Source organism: Melospiza melodia, chromosome 23 (genome assembly GCF_035770615.1).
Source record: "Melospiza melodia melodia isolate bMelMel2 chromosome 23, bMelMel2.pri, whole genome shotgun sequence".
In the NCBI taxonomy this organism is placed as follows: Eukaryota; Metazoa; Chordata; class Aves; order Passeriformes; family Passerellidae; genus Melospiza; species Melospiza melodia.
The window spans coordinates 11,867,966-11,881,995 of NC_086216.1; the positions used below are offsets into that span (position 1 = coordinate 11,867,966).

Below are 14,030 nucleotides of genomic sequence, written 5' to 3' on the forward strand. Positions count from 1 at the left end.
GAGGGAGAGAGGTTTGGGATTGTGGAATTAATGGAGTTGGGATTGTTGAGTGGTCATCCTATTCCACCTCATCCCAATCCCATAGATACCATTCCATCCCATCATTCCCATTGATCCCATCCCATCCAATCGATCCTACTGATCCTATTCTCAACCCATCCCACTGATCCTGTTGATCCCATCCCATTGACCCCAATGATCCCATCCCGATCCCAGACCTGGCACAGCAGGTTGTCCTTGTGGTGCTGGATGGGGATGTTCCCATTGATCCCATCCCATCCATCCCAATGATCCCCATCCCATGGATCCCATTGATCCCATCCCATTGATTCCATGGATCCCAATGATCTCATTGACCCCATCCCATGGATCCCATTGATCCCATTGACTCCATGGATCCCATCCCATCCCATTGATCCCATTCCATTGATCCTATGGATCCCATTGATCTCATGGATCCCACCCCAATCCCAGAGCTGGTGCAGCAGGTTGTCCTCGTGCTGCCACATGGGGATGTTCCCATCGATCCCATCCCATCCCATGGATCCCATTGATCCCATCCCATGGATTCCATGGATCCCACTGATCCCATTCCATGGATCCCATTGACCCCACTGATCTCATCCCATTAATGCCACAGATGCCAGACCTGGCGCAGCAGGTTGTCCTCGTGGTGCCGGATGGGGATGTTCTCGTACTCGGCGGCGTTGGAGATGATCTCCAGCAGCCCCCGCACCTTGGTCTTGGCGTTAAGGGACATGCTGAACAGTTCTGGGGGAAAACATACAAAAATCAGGGGTTCTGGGGAGAAAACACATGAAAACTGGGAATTTTGAGAAGAAAATACAAAAAAATTGAGAATGTGGGGGGAAACCCAAAGCCAGGGATTTTTCTGGAAGGAAAATCAACAAAACCAGAGATTTTTTGGGACAACACCCCAAAATTGGGAGTTTTTAAGGGTAACACCCAAACCCATGGATTTTTTTGTGAAACCCCAAACCCCATATATATTTTTTGAGGGAAATTCCCAACCCCGTGGATTTTTTAGGTTCAAACCCCCAGCCCCATGGATTTTTTTGGGGAAAAGGGCGGAATCCCGGGGTTTTGGGCACCTATGGTGGTGTAGTTGATGTAGTAGTAGGCGGCGATCATGCCCAGGTTGAGGGGGGCCACGTCCATCTCGTCCTCGATGCTGATGCACTTGGACTGCTCCAGGTCGCTGAGGGTCTGCTCCACCAGCTCCGACAGGTGATCCGACAGGTGCCGGTGGGACACGCCTGCGGTGGGATTGGAGGGTCATGGGAATGATGGGATTGGGATGGGAATGATGGGATTGGGATGGGAGTGATGGGATTGGGATAGATGGGATGGAATGGGAATGATGGGATGGGATGGGAATGATGGGGTTGGGTGGGATGGGAATGATGGGATTGGGATGGGAGTGATGGGACTGGCATGGATGGGAATGATGGGGATGGGAATGATGGGATTGGGATGGGAAGGATGGGATGGGAATGATGGGACGGGAATGAAGGGACGGGAATGATGGGATCGGGATGGGAATGATGGGATTGGGATGGATGGGAATGATGGGATTGGGATGGATGGGAATGATGGGATTGGGATGGATGGGAATGATGGGACTGAGATTGGAATGATAGGATTGGGATGGATGGGGTGGGGTGGGATGTGATGGCACGCAGAGCCCATTCCCACCTTGCAGGTTGTAGTAGTTGGGGTTCTGGGTCATCCTGCGGTACAGGAAGGTCCAGGTCAGGTAGTCCACGGCGTCCTGCTTGTTCTCGATGGTCTTGGTGACAATCTCGGCGTTGAAGTGGTCGTGCATGCAGTGGTCCAGGTGGGACTCCACCGGCAGAGGCTCGTACAGGAACTTCTTGAAGAAATCCTGTTGCAGGATGGGGCAGGAAAAGGGAAAGAATTCAAGATTTCATCCCAAAAATAGTGTGGGAACACCCTCTCTGCTGGGAGGGTTTGGATTGTCCTCATGGTGATCCCAACCATGGGTTGAGGATGAGTGAGGGTTTGGATCCTGTCCCATTCCTTTCCATTCCATTCCATCCCATCGATCCCACCCCAACCCTGGTGAGGCTCATCCACCATCTGGAGGAGGCCAGCCCCGGCTGGAATCCCAGGAACGCCCCCAGATCCATGTCCCACCTTCTTGGAGCCCTGGCACATGATGACGCAGCGCCCCTCGTCGTCCTGCAGCGGGCGGTTGGCGTGGCCGACCATCTGCAGCACGTCGTAGATGGGGTAATCCACGTACCTGCAGGGCCAGGGCGTCAGCAGTGCCCCAGGGACCCCAATTCTAATCCCAATCCCATCCATCCTCTCCTACCTGGGATCCTGATCCCATCCTGTTCCCAATCCCATTCATCCCATCTCACTGATCCCTGTGATCCTTTTGATTCCACCCCATCCCATCCATTCCTATCCCAATCCCACCCCATGGATCCCATCCCAATCCCAAACCCATCCCACGCCGCGGGGCCGGGGCGGTGCTCACGCGTGGATCTTGCCGTTGTAGTACTGCGTGTCCATGATGATCACCAGGTGTGCCGAGATGTTCATGCCCCAGCAGAGGCTGCGCGAGGCCACCATCACCTGCACGGCTCCTGGGGGTGGGAGGGCACCCGGGGTCAGGGGGACAGAGACCCCGGGATCAGGGTACGCGGAGAGAGGGATGGGGAAGAGCCCGGAATTTCTGGGGTGGGAGGTGGAGATCCATCCAATCCCAGTCTCTGTCCCAGCCATCCCAATCCCATCCTTTCCATCCCAATCCTGATCCCATTTTATCCCATCCATCCCATCAATCCCAACCCCAAAATCAATCTCATCCCACCCCAATCCTGATCCCAATCCCAATCTCAATCCCTTCCCATCCTATCTAATCCATCCCATGAATCTCAGCCCCAAAATCAATCTCATCCCATCCCAATCCCAATCCTGATTGCAATCCCAATCTCTATCCCATCCCATCCATCCCAACCCCAAGATCAATCTCACCCAATCCCAATCCCGATCCTGATTCCAAACACAATCTCTATCCCATCTCCAAAATGAGTCTCATCCCATCCCGATTCCAATCCCAATTTTTATCCTATCTCATCCTCTCCATCCCATTCCATCTCATCAATCCCAACCCCAAGATCAACCTCATCCCATCCCAATCTCTATCCCTTCCCATCCCCAAGATCAATCCCACCCCACGCCGCTGCCCCCGCTGTGCCCTGACCGGAGCTGAAGAGCTGCTCCACCACGCGCCGCTCCATGGCCGTGAGCCCCTCGTGCAGGTACCCGACCCCGTTCACCAGCGTCTCCTTCAGTGTGGGGTCGCTCAGCTTCTCCAGGTACGGCACCAGGTCCTTCTCGGCGCAGTGCAGGAACCTGGGGGCATCCAGGAGTTGGGAAAGGCCTTTGGGATCACCCATCCCATCCTAGACTCAATCCTATCCCATCCCATCGACCCATTGCCCCCTTTGATCCCATCCCCTTAATCCCACTGATTCAAATCTCAGTCCCAATCCCATCCCATCCAATCCCACCCCACGATCCCCCTCTTCTCCAAGCCAAGTCCCCTCAGCTCCCTCAGGAATTCCCCATCTCCACCTCCAACCCCATATCCCACCTCTGGATGTTCTCCAACCCCATAATCCTACCCTGGATGTTCTCCAACCCTATAAACGTACCCTGGATATTCTCCAACCCCATATCCCACCCCTGGACATTCTCCAACCCCATAACTCATCCCAGATCCCTCAGGAATTCCCCATCTCCACCGCCAACCCCATATCTCACCCCTGGATGTTCTCCAACCCCATAACTCATCCCAGATCCCTCAGGAATTCCCCATCTTCACCTCCAAGCCCATATCCCAACCCTGGACCTTCTCCAGCCCCACAACCCATCCCGTGGTGTCCCCAGGTGTCCCCCAGGTGCCACCTGTGGTGCTGGACGTCGGAGGCACAGGTGGTCAGGATGTTGATGGCCGTGAGCCGGGTCTGTTTGCGGGACGGGACGAAGACCAGGACGGGTTTTTTGGGAGAGTGCTTCATCACGGCGTGGTACACGGGCTTGGCCATGGACAGCAGCCGCGTCTGCGTGTGGCTGATGTTGAAACCCTGCCAAAAACCCCAAAGCCAGATGGATCACAAAGGATTCCCTGCCAAACTGGTGGGAAATCCTGGAAAATCCGCATAATTCCAGCATGGTAATGACTGATCCTTGGATTGGTGATCAATGGCCAATCCCAATCTCAGTCTCAAGGGATCATGGCCAAGAATGACCAACAATCCCAATGGATCATGACCAAGAATAACCAACAATCCCAATGGATTATGGCCAAGAATAACCAATGATCCCAATGGATCATGGCCAAGGATTCCCAAAGATCCCAAGGGATTTTCCCAAGAATCCCATCCCTACCTGGATGTGCAGCTCCAGGGGCACGGGGCGCACGTTGGGGTGGAAGTTGAAGGTGGCCGTGGCGCTGCAGCCCAGCCAGTGCGCCACGTCCTTGGCGTTGGACAGCGACGAGCTCAGCGCCACGATGCGGATCGGCCGCTCGATCTGCGACGAGATGTAGCGCATGCGCGAGCAGATCACCTCCAGCACGGGCTGTGGGGATAAACGGGATTGGAAACGGGATTGGGAATGGGATCCACGAGCAGGTCATCTCTAGCATGGGCTGTGGGGAATAAATGGGATTGGGATGAGATCCAGCCAGGAGAACCCATAGAAACTCCTCCTGAGCTTCCTGAGAGACAAATGGAACAGGATCAGGATCAGAAAAGGGATCAGGATTGGGATCAGGACCTGGATCAGAAGCAGGATCAAGAGTGGGATCAGAAGCAAGATCAGGAATGGGATCAGGAGCAGGATCAGGATCAGAAATGGAATCGGGACCAGGAACAGAAGCAGGATCAGGAGCAGGATCAGGACTGTTCCTGGCTGAGATCCATCCAGGACATGCCATGTAAACCCCTTCTGACCCTCCCATCCCATTCCCATCCCATCAGATCAATTCCCACCAGCAAAACCTTCTCCAAAACAACTCAAAACCCCACTGGGAACCTCCCATTCCAGTGGACCCATCCTCACCCCACTGCCAGGACTCTCACCCCGTTCTCGCCCCCGATCAGGTGCACTTCATCCACGATGAACAGGTTGACGTTCTGGACGTTCTTGCGCTGCTTCCAGCGGCGGGAGAGGATGTCCCACTTCTCCGGGGTGCTGATGATGATGTTCCCTTTGCCCAGCAGCTTCAGGTCCGTGCTGGTCTCCCCCGTGAGCAGCACCACCTTCTTGTTGAGGCGCTCCTGGAACTTCTCGTACCAATCCATGAAAACCTGGGGAAACGGGGATTGGCCTTGAATTCAGGAGGGTTCCCAGAATTCATACAGGGGAGGTGGTGTTACCCCTGAAATTCCCAAATTCCTCTCAAATTGAGGAAATTCCCAGCAAATTCCCTTTGAAATGGGGCAATTCCCTCCAAATTCCTCTCAAAATGGGGCAATTCCCACCAAATTCCTCTCAAAATGGGGCAATTCCCTCCAAATTCATCTCAAACTGGAGCAATTCCCACCAAACTGTGGCAATTCCCTCCAAACTCCCCCCAAACTGAAGCAATTCCCACCAAATCCCCCCGGAAGCAGCAGGACAGTCAAACCCCGAGCGGATCCCAAAGAATTGCGGGGTGAAGGTGGGAAAATTCCCTTCTCCAGGGAATTCCTGGCGCCCACCTGCTCGGCCAGGGCCTCCATGGGGGTGATGTAGACGCAGCGGCCCTCGGAGTTCTGCAGGAGCATGCGCAGGATGGCAAACTCGGCGCAGATGGTTTTGCCACTGCCCGTGGGCGCGCCCACGAAGACGTTGTCGTCGCTGTTGTACACCGTGTTGAACACTGGGCAAACGGGAAATTCCCGGGGGTTTAGAGGGAAAAAAAAAATTTGGGAATGGGGTGAGGATCCAGCTGGAGGGAGAGATCTGGGGAATGTCTTTAGGGATAAATCACTGATCACAAAATTTTGGGAGAGCGGATAATCCATGGATCCAAACCTTTGGGACAGGATAAACCACAGATCTGAAAACTCTGGGAATAGGGGATAATCCATAGATCCCAACCATGGATCCCAAAACTGTGGGAGAGGGGATAAACCATGGATCCCAAAACTCTGGGAACAGAGACAAACCACGGATCCCAAAATTTTGGGAGAGGGAATAATTGCAGATCCCAGAACTCTGAGAGAGTGGATAAACCATGGATCCCAAAAGTCTGGGAATGGGGATAAACCACGGATCCAAAAATTCTGGGACAGGATAAACCACACATCCAAAATCTTTGGGAATAGTGAATAATCCATGGATCCCAAAAGTCTGGGAAAGATGAAATTCATGTGGAACAAGCAGAAGGACCAATCACAACCTCCAGAACCCGCTGTCCCCATCAAAAACCCCAAACCGTCAAACCGCCACGCAATTCCCCATCCCCCCAAAAAATTCCTCCCAAAACCACCAAATCCTGGTAAATCCCGTCAGGATGAGGGCCTGGAAGCCCCACCTTGAGTCTGGATGGGGTTGAAGAAGGGGAACTTGTCCTGGTAGAGGCTCTCGAAGGCGCTGTTGCGCAGCGCCGACACCGGCAGCGGCTGCAGGTCCAGCAGCTCCGTGGGCGGCGGGTATTTCTCCGGAAGGATCAGGTGCCGGAAGGAAACGGGGAGCTGGGTCTCACAGGCTGGAGGAGGGAAAGAATTCCTGGAATTTTCCATGTGGATGGATCCAGGGGGTCTGGATTTGCCATGGGGGTGAGGTTGGAAAGAGGGGAAGGGGATGGGAAATGGATGGCGGAGGTTTGGGGTGAGGGAAAAAACCCAGATTCCAAAGGTTTGGGAATAGGAATAAAAAACAGATCCCAAAGCTCTGGGAGAAGGGATAAAAAACCCCAGGAAAAACCAGGAATAAACCCCAGGAAAAACTCCAGAATAAACCCCAATAAAGAGGCACTCACAGAGCCATAAAACCTGGGATAAACCCCAGGAAAAACCAGGAATAAAATCAGTAAAATCCAGAAATAAAACCCAGGAAAAAACAGGAATAAATCCCAAGAAAAAATGGGGGAAAAAGCAGGAAAAACCCAGGAATAAAAGCAGAAAAAAACAGGAATAAAAGCAGGAATAAACCCAGGAAAAGGGGCACTTACAAAGCCAGCGGTCGGACACCACCCGGATGAAATACTGAGGGGGCAGGGGCTCGAAGACGGGCACAAAAAACGTCACCAGGTGCTCGTCCTGGGCATATTTGGCCTTGAGCAGGAAATATTCGTGATGCAGGATCACCTCGCTGTCCACGTCTTCCACCAGGATCCAGAAGGCCTCAGAGGAGCCGTGAACCTGGAAAAAAAAAGGGGAAATTCTCAATTCCCTGTCCCAGCCCTCACAATTCCAAGTGTTCCGTCTGCAAAATGGCTCCTTTTCATCCCAGAATTGTGTTTTTAAACCTGAATCCCAGATTTTCTGGTTTTGCACAATCCGGGCATTTTCCCTTGATGATTTTCACAATCCTGCCCCATAAATCCCAGTTTTCCCCTCAATCAGGGCATTTTCCCCTCATGATTTCCACATCCTAGCCCCAGAATCCCCCATTTTCCCTCACATTTTCCCTCAGGATTTCCACACCCCAACCTCCCAATTCCCCATCTCCCCTCACAATTTCTATACCCCAACCCAATAAATCCCATTATTCCCCCCAATCAGGACATTTTCCCCTCATGATTTCCACATCCTAGCTCCAGAATTCCCCCTTTTCCCTCATGATTTTCACATCACAGCCCCAGAATCCCCAATTTTCCCTCACAATTTCCACCTCCCGACCCCAAATCCCCCCTTTCCCACCCCAAATCCCCCTTGCCCACCCCATAACCCACTTTTCCCACCCCAAATCCCCCCTTTCCCACCTTTTCGTCCCACTGGAAGTCGGGCGCGATGGTGAGCTCCACCTTGAGTGTGGAGCGCGTGATGGGCTGCAGGTGCACAGACAGCTCCAGCTTCGGGAACAGGTGCACGTATTTATGGATGGTTTTCCCCATTTTCGGCATCCGGATAAGCTCTCCTGTGAGGGAGAAAAAAATAATAAGGGATGGGGTCAGGGAGGATCCCAAAAAGAGCGGGATTCGGAGGGTGAGGCCTTTGCGGCTGGTCCAGACAACCAGTGAAATTCATGGAGAAATTTCCCAATTTCTGAGGGAAATTCCCCCATTTATGAGTAAAAGTCTCCCATTTCTGAAGGAAATTTCCCAATTTCTAATGGAAAATTCCTCATTTCTGAGAGAAAAACATGGAGGAATTTCCCCATTTCTGAGGGGATACGCTGCAGAAATTCCCCATTTCTGAGGGAAATTGCCCCATTTCTGAAGGAAAATCCTGGAGAAAATCCCCTATTTCTGAGTCAAACTCCTTAATTTCTGAGGGGAAATTATTGGAGAAATTTCCCACCCTCATAACAAAGAATTTTTTTCTCAAAATCCCATCTAAACCAGGATTTGGGGGATTTTAACCCAGATTTGGGAGATTTTTGCCCAGACTTGGGGCATTTTCCCATGCCACAACCCCAAACCCCTCCCCAGCCTGGACTTGGGGGATTTTAGCCTGAATTTTGGAGATTTTAACCAGAATTCAGGGGATTTTAACCCGGATTCAGGAGATTTTAGCCCAGATTCAGGGATTTCTCCCATGCCACAATCCCAAACTCCTCCCCATCCCCGATTTGTGTGATTTCCCCTCCATTTCAGCACCGATCTCATTGTGGTTGAGGTCGTAGAGGCGCTCGAAGGGGAAATTCTTCTTCTCTATCTTCTTCACCACCTCCTCGGGCAGCTTCTTGAACTGGCGCAGGGGACACATGGACTGCCACCTGTGGGGACAACTCAGGGACTCAGGGAACTGCAGGAATTTGGGGGAATTTTGGGGAATTCGGCGGGGTCAGGACTCACATGCGCTTGTCGATCATCTTGCAGAGGTTGAGGGTCTTGTCGGTGAGCTGGGCCCAGCCGCGGTTCAGGACGATCTCAAAGATGGCTCTCATCAGCCTCCCGGCCGACTGCGGGGCAGGGAAGGGTTTTGGGGTCACATCCTGGGCATTCTCAAATTCCCATCCCACCCTGTGTGCCAGCTCGGAGGGGTTTGGGTGGGAATGACCAAAAGTCCCAATTGGTGCCACCACAACCGGTGCCATCGCACAGCGTCGGCCTTGGACACCTCCAGGGGTCCCAGGTGCTCTGGGAATTCCATCTCAACCCCTCACCAATCCCACTGGGAATTCTGAGGGAATTCCTGGCTCACCTGGGTGACGTAGACCATGTCAGCCATGAGGGCAAACCCCTCCAGCTTCAGCTGCGAGATGAAGGCCTGGAGCAGGACGTTGATCTGGGAACGGTGATGGAAAAACCCTCAGGGAATATCCCAAGAAAGCTGCTTTGCCTGGAGCTTCATTCCCAAGGAAACCTTTCCCTGTTCCCCAATTTCCCAAAAAAGCTGCTTTTCCTGGTTCCAAATTTCCAAGGAAACCTCCTTTTCCTGGTCCCAAATTTTCCAGGCAATCTGCTTTTCCTGCCACCCAATTCCCTTCTCCCACCTCCCTTTCCATCCTCCCTCAATCCCACAGATCTCCTGGATCTCTCTGAGCTTCCCAGCCCCATCCAGGACATCCCAGAGAGGGTAGGGAGCAGAATTCCTGCTGGGAATTCCCAGCAGGGCTCACCTTGGCACTGGGCTCCTCGATGCTCTCCTTCACCGGGATCGGGACTCGCTCCAGAAGCTTCTGCAGCTCCAGCTTCTCCTCCTGGGAAAAACAGGGATGGATGGTGGGTGATGGCTGTTGAGTGTTGCTGGGTGATGGTTTTTGGGTGCTGTTGGGTGATGTTCATTGGGTGTTGGGTGACAGTTGTTGGGTGCTGTTGGGTGTTGTTGAGTGATGGTTGGTGGCTGTTGGGTGATGGCTGTTTGATGTTGGGTGTTGAGCAATGGGTGTTGTTGGGTGCTGTTGGCTGTTGTTGGGTCATGGCTGTTGGCTGTTAATCAATGGCAGTTGGGTATTGTTAGGTGATGGTTGTTGGGTGGGGTTGGGTGGTGTTGGGTGTTGGCTGTTGTTGGGTGACAGCTGTTGGGTGTTTGATGTTGGACATTGGGTGTTGGGTGACGGCTGTTGGGTGTTTGATGTTGGACACTGGGTGTTGGGTGACGGCTGTTGGGTGCTGTCTGTTCCCGTACCTCACGCACGGTGATGTTGCGGAACTCTGAGGACAGGGAGAAGACGCGGAACAGCTCGATCTCGCTCAGGGTGGGTTTCAGCAGCTGGTTGTACGTCTGCACCGTCTCGTTGGTGATGTAGTAATGGCTGGCGATGCGGCCCAGCTCCGTCACCTGCCGGGACAGTCAGGATAAACCACGGGAACAGTCAGGATAAACCACGGGAACAGTCAGGATAAACCATGGGAACAGTCAGGATAAACCATGGGAACCGCTGGGATAAACCACAGGAACGGTCGGGATAAACTACAGGAACAGTCAGATAAACCACGGGAACAGTCAGGATAAACCATGGGAATGTCTGGGACAAACCATGGGAATGGCTGGGACAAACCACAGGGTCAGGATAAACCACAAGAATGGCCAGGATAAACCACGGAATGGCCAGTAGTACAGCCAGAACAACTGGGAGGAACCACAGGAATGGTGAGGAGAAAAATGGCCAGGAGAACAATGGGAATGGCCAGGAGAAACCCACAAGAACCTCCCACCTAAAAATCCCCATTTTTTTTCCCCCTCCCACCCAGAAATCCCCATTTTTTTTGCCATCCCACCTGGAAGTTCCCGGTTTTCTTGTCGTACTTGACCAGGTTGTTCTTGTCGAGCATCAGGGCCGCGGTGTGGACGAGGTCGAGGCGCCGCTGCTCCAGGAGCGGATCCGCCTTCAGGTCGTCGTGGGAGATGCCGTAAAGGGTCGGCGACCGCAGCATCCGGATGTACAGGTAGGTGTAGCCCAGCCAGTTCACAGCATCCTACAGAATTCCCAAATCCTCAGTGATCCCTGGGATTCCTGGCATGCCCAGGGAGCTCCAGAGCGGAGCTGAGCCCAGGAAAATCCCACAAAACAGAGCCGGGAAATCCAGGGAAATCTGCTTTTATTGGTGTTCAAGTTTCCCAGAAAAGTTGGTTTTCCTTGCCCCTAATTTCTCAGAAATTGGGAATTTCAGGAATTTTACAGGGAAAATCCCTGGTGCACCATTTCCCTGAAAAGCTGCTTTTCCTGGTTCCTAATTTCCCAGAAAATCTGCTTTTCCTGGTGTCCAATTTCCCTGCAAAGCTGCTTTTCCTTGCCATAAATTTCCAAGGAAATCTGCTTTTCCTGGTGTCCCAATTCCCTTTACCCACATATCCTGGAAAATATTCTGGCATTAACCCTAAAACACCCTCAGATTTTCCATTCCCACCCTAAAAACCCTTTCAAGAACACCCCAAACACCCCAATCCCAAAAATCCCCACCTGGGATTGGGCACGGAATTCCTGAGGGATTATCTCAGGTGGGTTTGGGCATGGAATTATCTCAGGTGGGTTTGGGCATGCAATTCTTGAGGGATTATCTAAGGTGGGTTTGGACAAGGAATTATCTCAGGGGGCAGAACCACGGCCACAAATCCCTGCAGAAAATCGGGAATTTCACCCAACCTTGGCATTCTGGACATTCCCGAGCACGGCCTCGGCGTTGAGCATGTCCGGGAGCTTGGCCACCATCTGGCTCTCGATGGGCAGCTGCTGGTTGAGCAGGGACAGGTAATACTGGAGCTCTCCGTGGGAAGTGATGAGAATTCCTTCTCCTTTTGTGTCGTACTGGGGCCTCCCGGCACGGCCCAGCATCTGAAACCAGGAGAAACAGCTCAGGGAACTTGGAATTCCTGAGAGATCATCTCAGGTGGGTTTGGGCATGGAGTTATCTGAGGTGGATCTGGGCATGGAATTCTTGAGGAAATATCTCAGGTGGGTTTGGGTGTGGAATTCTTGAGGGATTATCTCAGGTGGGTTTGGGCATGGAATTATCTCAAGTGGATCTGGGCATGGAGTTCTTGAGGAATTATCTGGAATGATCTGGACATGGAATTCTTGAGGAACTTTTCCCCCTCCTCTGCAACCTCACAACACCATGAAGATCGAGGAGGAACTCCAAAACTAGGATGTTGGATGGGATTTGAGGCCAGGAAGGTCCTCCTGGAGGTCCCACCTGGAGGATGTCCAGTGCTCCCAGCTCTGTCCAGCGCCCCTTCTCCGGGCTGTACACCTGTGTGCCTTTGATGATCACCGTGTGCGCCGGCAGGTTCACGCCCCAGGCCAGCGTGGCCGTGGACACCAGGACCTGCAGGGAAACTGGGGTCAGATCCAGGAGGAACCTTCAAATCCACTCAGGAACCTCCAAATCCACCCAAAATCTAGGATCAGATTCACCAGGAACCTTCAAATCCAACCAGGAACTTCCAAATCCATCCTGGAACCTCCAGATCACACGAGGAACTTCCAAATCCATCCTGGAACCTTCAGATCCAACCAGGAACTTCCAAATTCACCCAAACCCTCCATTAAAAACCTCCTTTTCCACCCAAACAACTCCATTTTCATCTCCCATTTCATCCTTGAGGCAAATCCCTTTTTTTCCACATCAGAGCAGGATCCCAAATGAAATTTTTTTGGGATTTAAATCTGGAATTGGGGTCCCACCTGGATGTGTTTGTCGGCGAACAGATCCTCCACCAAGGTGCGGTCGACGCGCGTCATGCCGGCGTGGTGGATGGCGAAGCCGTAGGGGAGGAGATCCTTCAGCTCCAGGTTCTGGGGGAAAACAAACCCCAATAAATTCCAGGGAAAAATTGGGAAAAGATTCCAAGGGAAAAGTTTGGGATCACCACAGGGTGGGGCTGGACAGGGTGGAGAAGTCGTCACGGCGTGTCCAGCATAAAACCTCTTGGATCCACCAACTTTTCCTTGAGGGAATTTTCCCAAATTTCTCCACTTCCTCCGTGGATAAAAGGCCAGAAATGGCCTTTTCCCCACCAGATTTTCCCAATTTTTCCTGCTTTTTCCGTGCTGGATTTTCGTACTTTTCCCCATTTTTTCCCTGCCACATTTTCCTGATTTTACCCAATTTTTCCTGCTTTTTTCCCCTGCTGGATTTTCCTGCATTTTCCATACCAGATCTTCCCAATTTTTCCCTGCTGGATTTTCCTGCTTTTTCCCAACTTTCCTACATTTTCCCTGTCAGATTTTCATGATTTTTCCCAATTTTTCCTGGGATTTTCCCTGCTGGATTTTCCCTACCAGATTTTCCCAATTTTTCCGTGCTGGATTTTCCTGTGTTTTCACTGCAGATTTTCCCAATTTTCCCCTGGATTTTCCTGCATTTCCCCTGCCAGATTTTCCCGCTTTTTCTGAATTTTCCTGCATTTTCCCTGCCACATTTTCCTGACTTTCCCCAATTCTTCCCGCTTTTCCCCTGCCGCATTTTCCCATTTTCCCCCCATTTTTCCCCAGGCTCACCTTGCACTGCTCGGCCTCCGTCCGCAGCACCTCGGTGGAGGCCGAGCCCTCCCTGAGGAACAGCCCCAGCGTGTCCTTCTCCAGGCACATGTCCCGGATGGCTCGCGCCGTCTTGCCGGTCTCCTTCCGCGAGTGCACGAACACCAGCACCTGCAAAAACCGGGAGCAGCTGGAGAAAACCTGGGATCAGCCTGGGAAAAAAACAGGATCAGTCTGGAAAAGGAGCTGGGATCAGCCTGGGAAAAACTGGGATCACTCTGGGATCAGCCTGGAATCAGCCAGGGAAAAACCAGGATCAGCCTGGGAAAACCTGGGATCACAGCTGGAGAAAACCTGGGATCAGGCTGGGAAAAGAGCTGGGATCAGGCTGGGATCATCCTGGGAAAAGAGCTGGGATCAGCCCAGGATCAGCCTAGGAAAAACCAGGATCA

At 52.4% G+C, this 14,030-nt stretch overlaps 1 protein-coding gene across 1 annotated transcript in view; it reads right to left on the reverse strand.

The window, feature by feature from the left end:
* Positions 1-14,030, reverse strand: part of SNRNP200 (small nuclear ribonucleoprotein U5 subunit 200) — a 31,480-nt gene that overhangs the window by 3,598 nt on the left and 13,852 nt on the right. The window contains exons 17-39 of the mRNA XM_063175294.1: positions 13,600-13,749; positions 12,784-12,894; positions 12,293-12,424; positions 11,743-11,931; positions 10,877-11,074; positions 10,284-10,436; positions 9,775-9,855; positions 9,357-9,440; positions 9,008-9,114; positions 8,810-8,928; positions 7,973-8,127; positions 7,220-7,409; positions 6,581-6,754; positions 5,763-5,923; positions 5,142-5,369; positions 4,447-4,638; positions 3,964-4,142; positions 3,257-3,408; positions 2,528-2,636; positions 2,179-2,287; positions 1,717-1,906; positions 1,113-1,277; positions 650-771 (exon numbers count right to left, since the gene is read on the reverse strand). Coding sequence (XP_063031364.1) covers positions 650-771; positions 1,113-1,277; positions 1,717-1,906; positions 2,179-2,287; positions 2,528-2,636; positions 3,257-3,408; positions 3,964-4,142; positions 4,447-4,638; positions 5,142-5,369; positions 5,763-5,923; positions 6,581-6,754; positions 7,220-7,409; positions 7,973-8,127; positions 8,810-8,928; positions 9,008-9,114; positions 9,357-9,440; positions 9,775-9,855; positions 10,284-10,436; positions 10,877-11,074; positions 11,743-11,931; positions 12,293-12,424; positions 12,784-12,894; positions 13,600-13,749 — 3,450 coding nt within the window. The remainder of the gene's footprint in view (positions 1-649; positions 772-1,112; positions 1,278-1,716; positions 1,907-2,178; positions 2,288-2,527; positions 2,637-3,256; positions 3,409-3,963; positions 4,143-4,446; positions 4,639-5,141; positions 5,370-5,762; positions 5,924-6,580; positions 6,755-7,219; positions 7,410-7,972; positions 8,128-8,809; positions 8,929-9,007; positions 9,115-9,356; positions 9,441-9,774; positions 9,856-10,283; positions 10,437-10,876; positions 11,075-11,742; positions 11,932-12,292; positions 12,425-12,783; positions 12,895-13,599; positions 13,750-14,030) is intronic.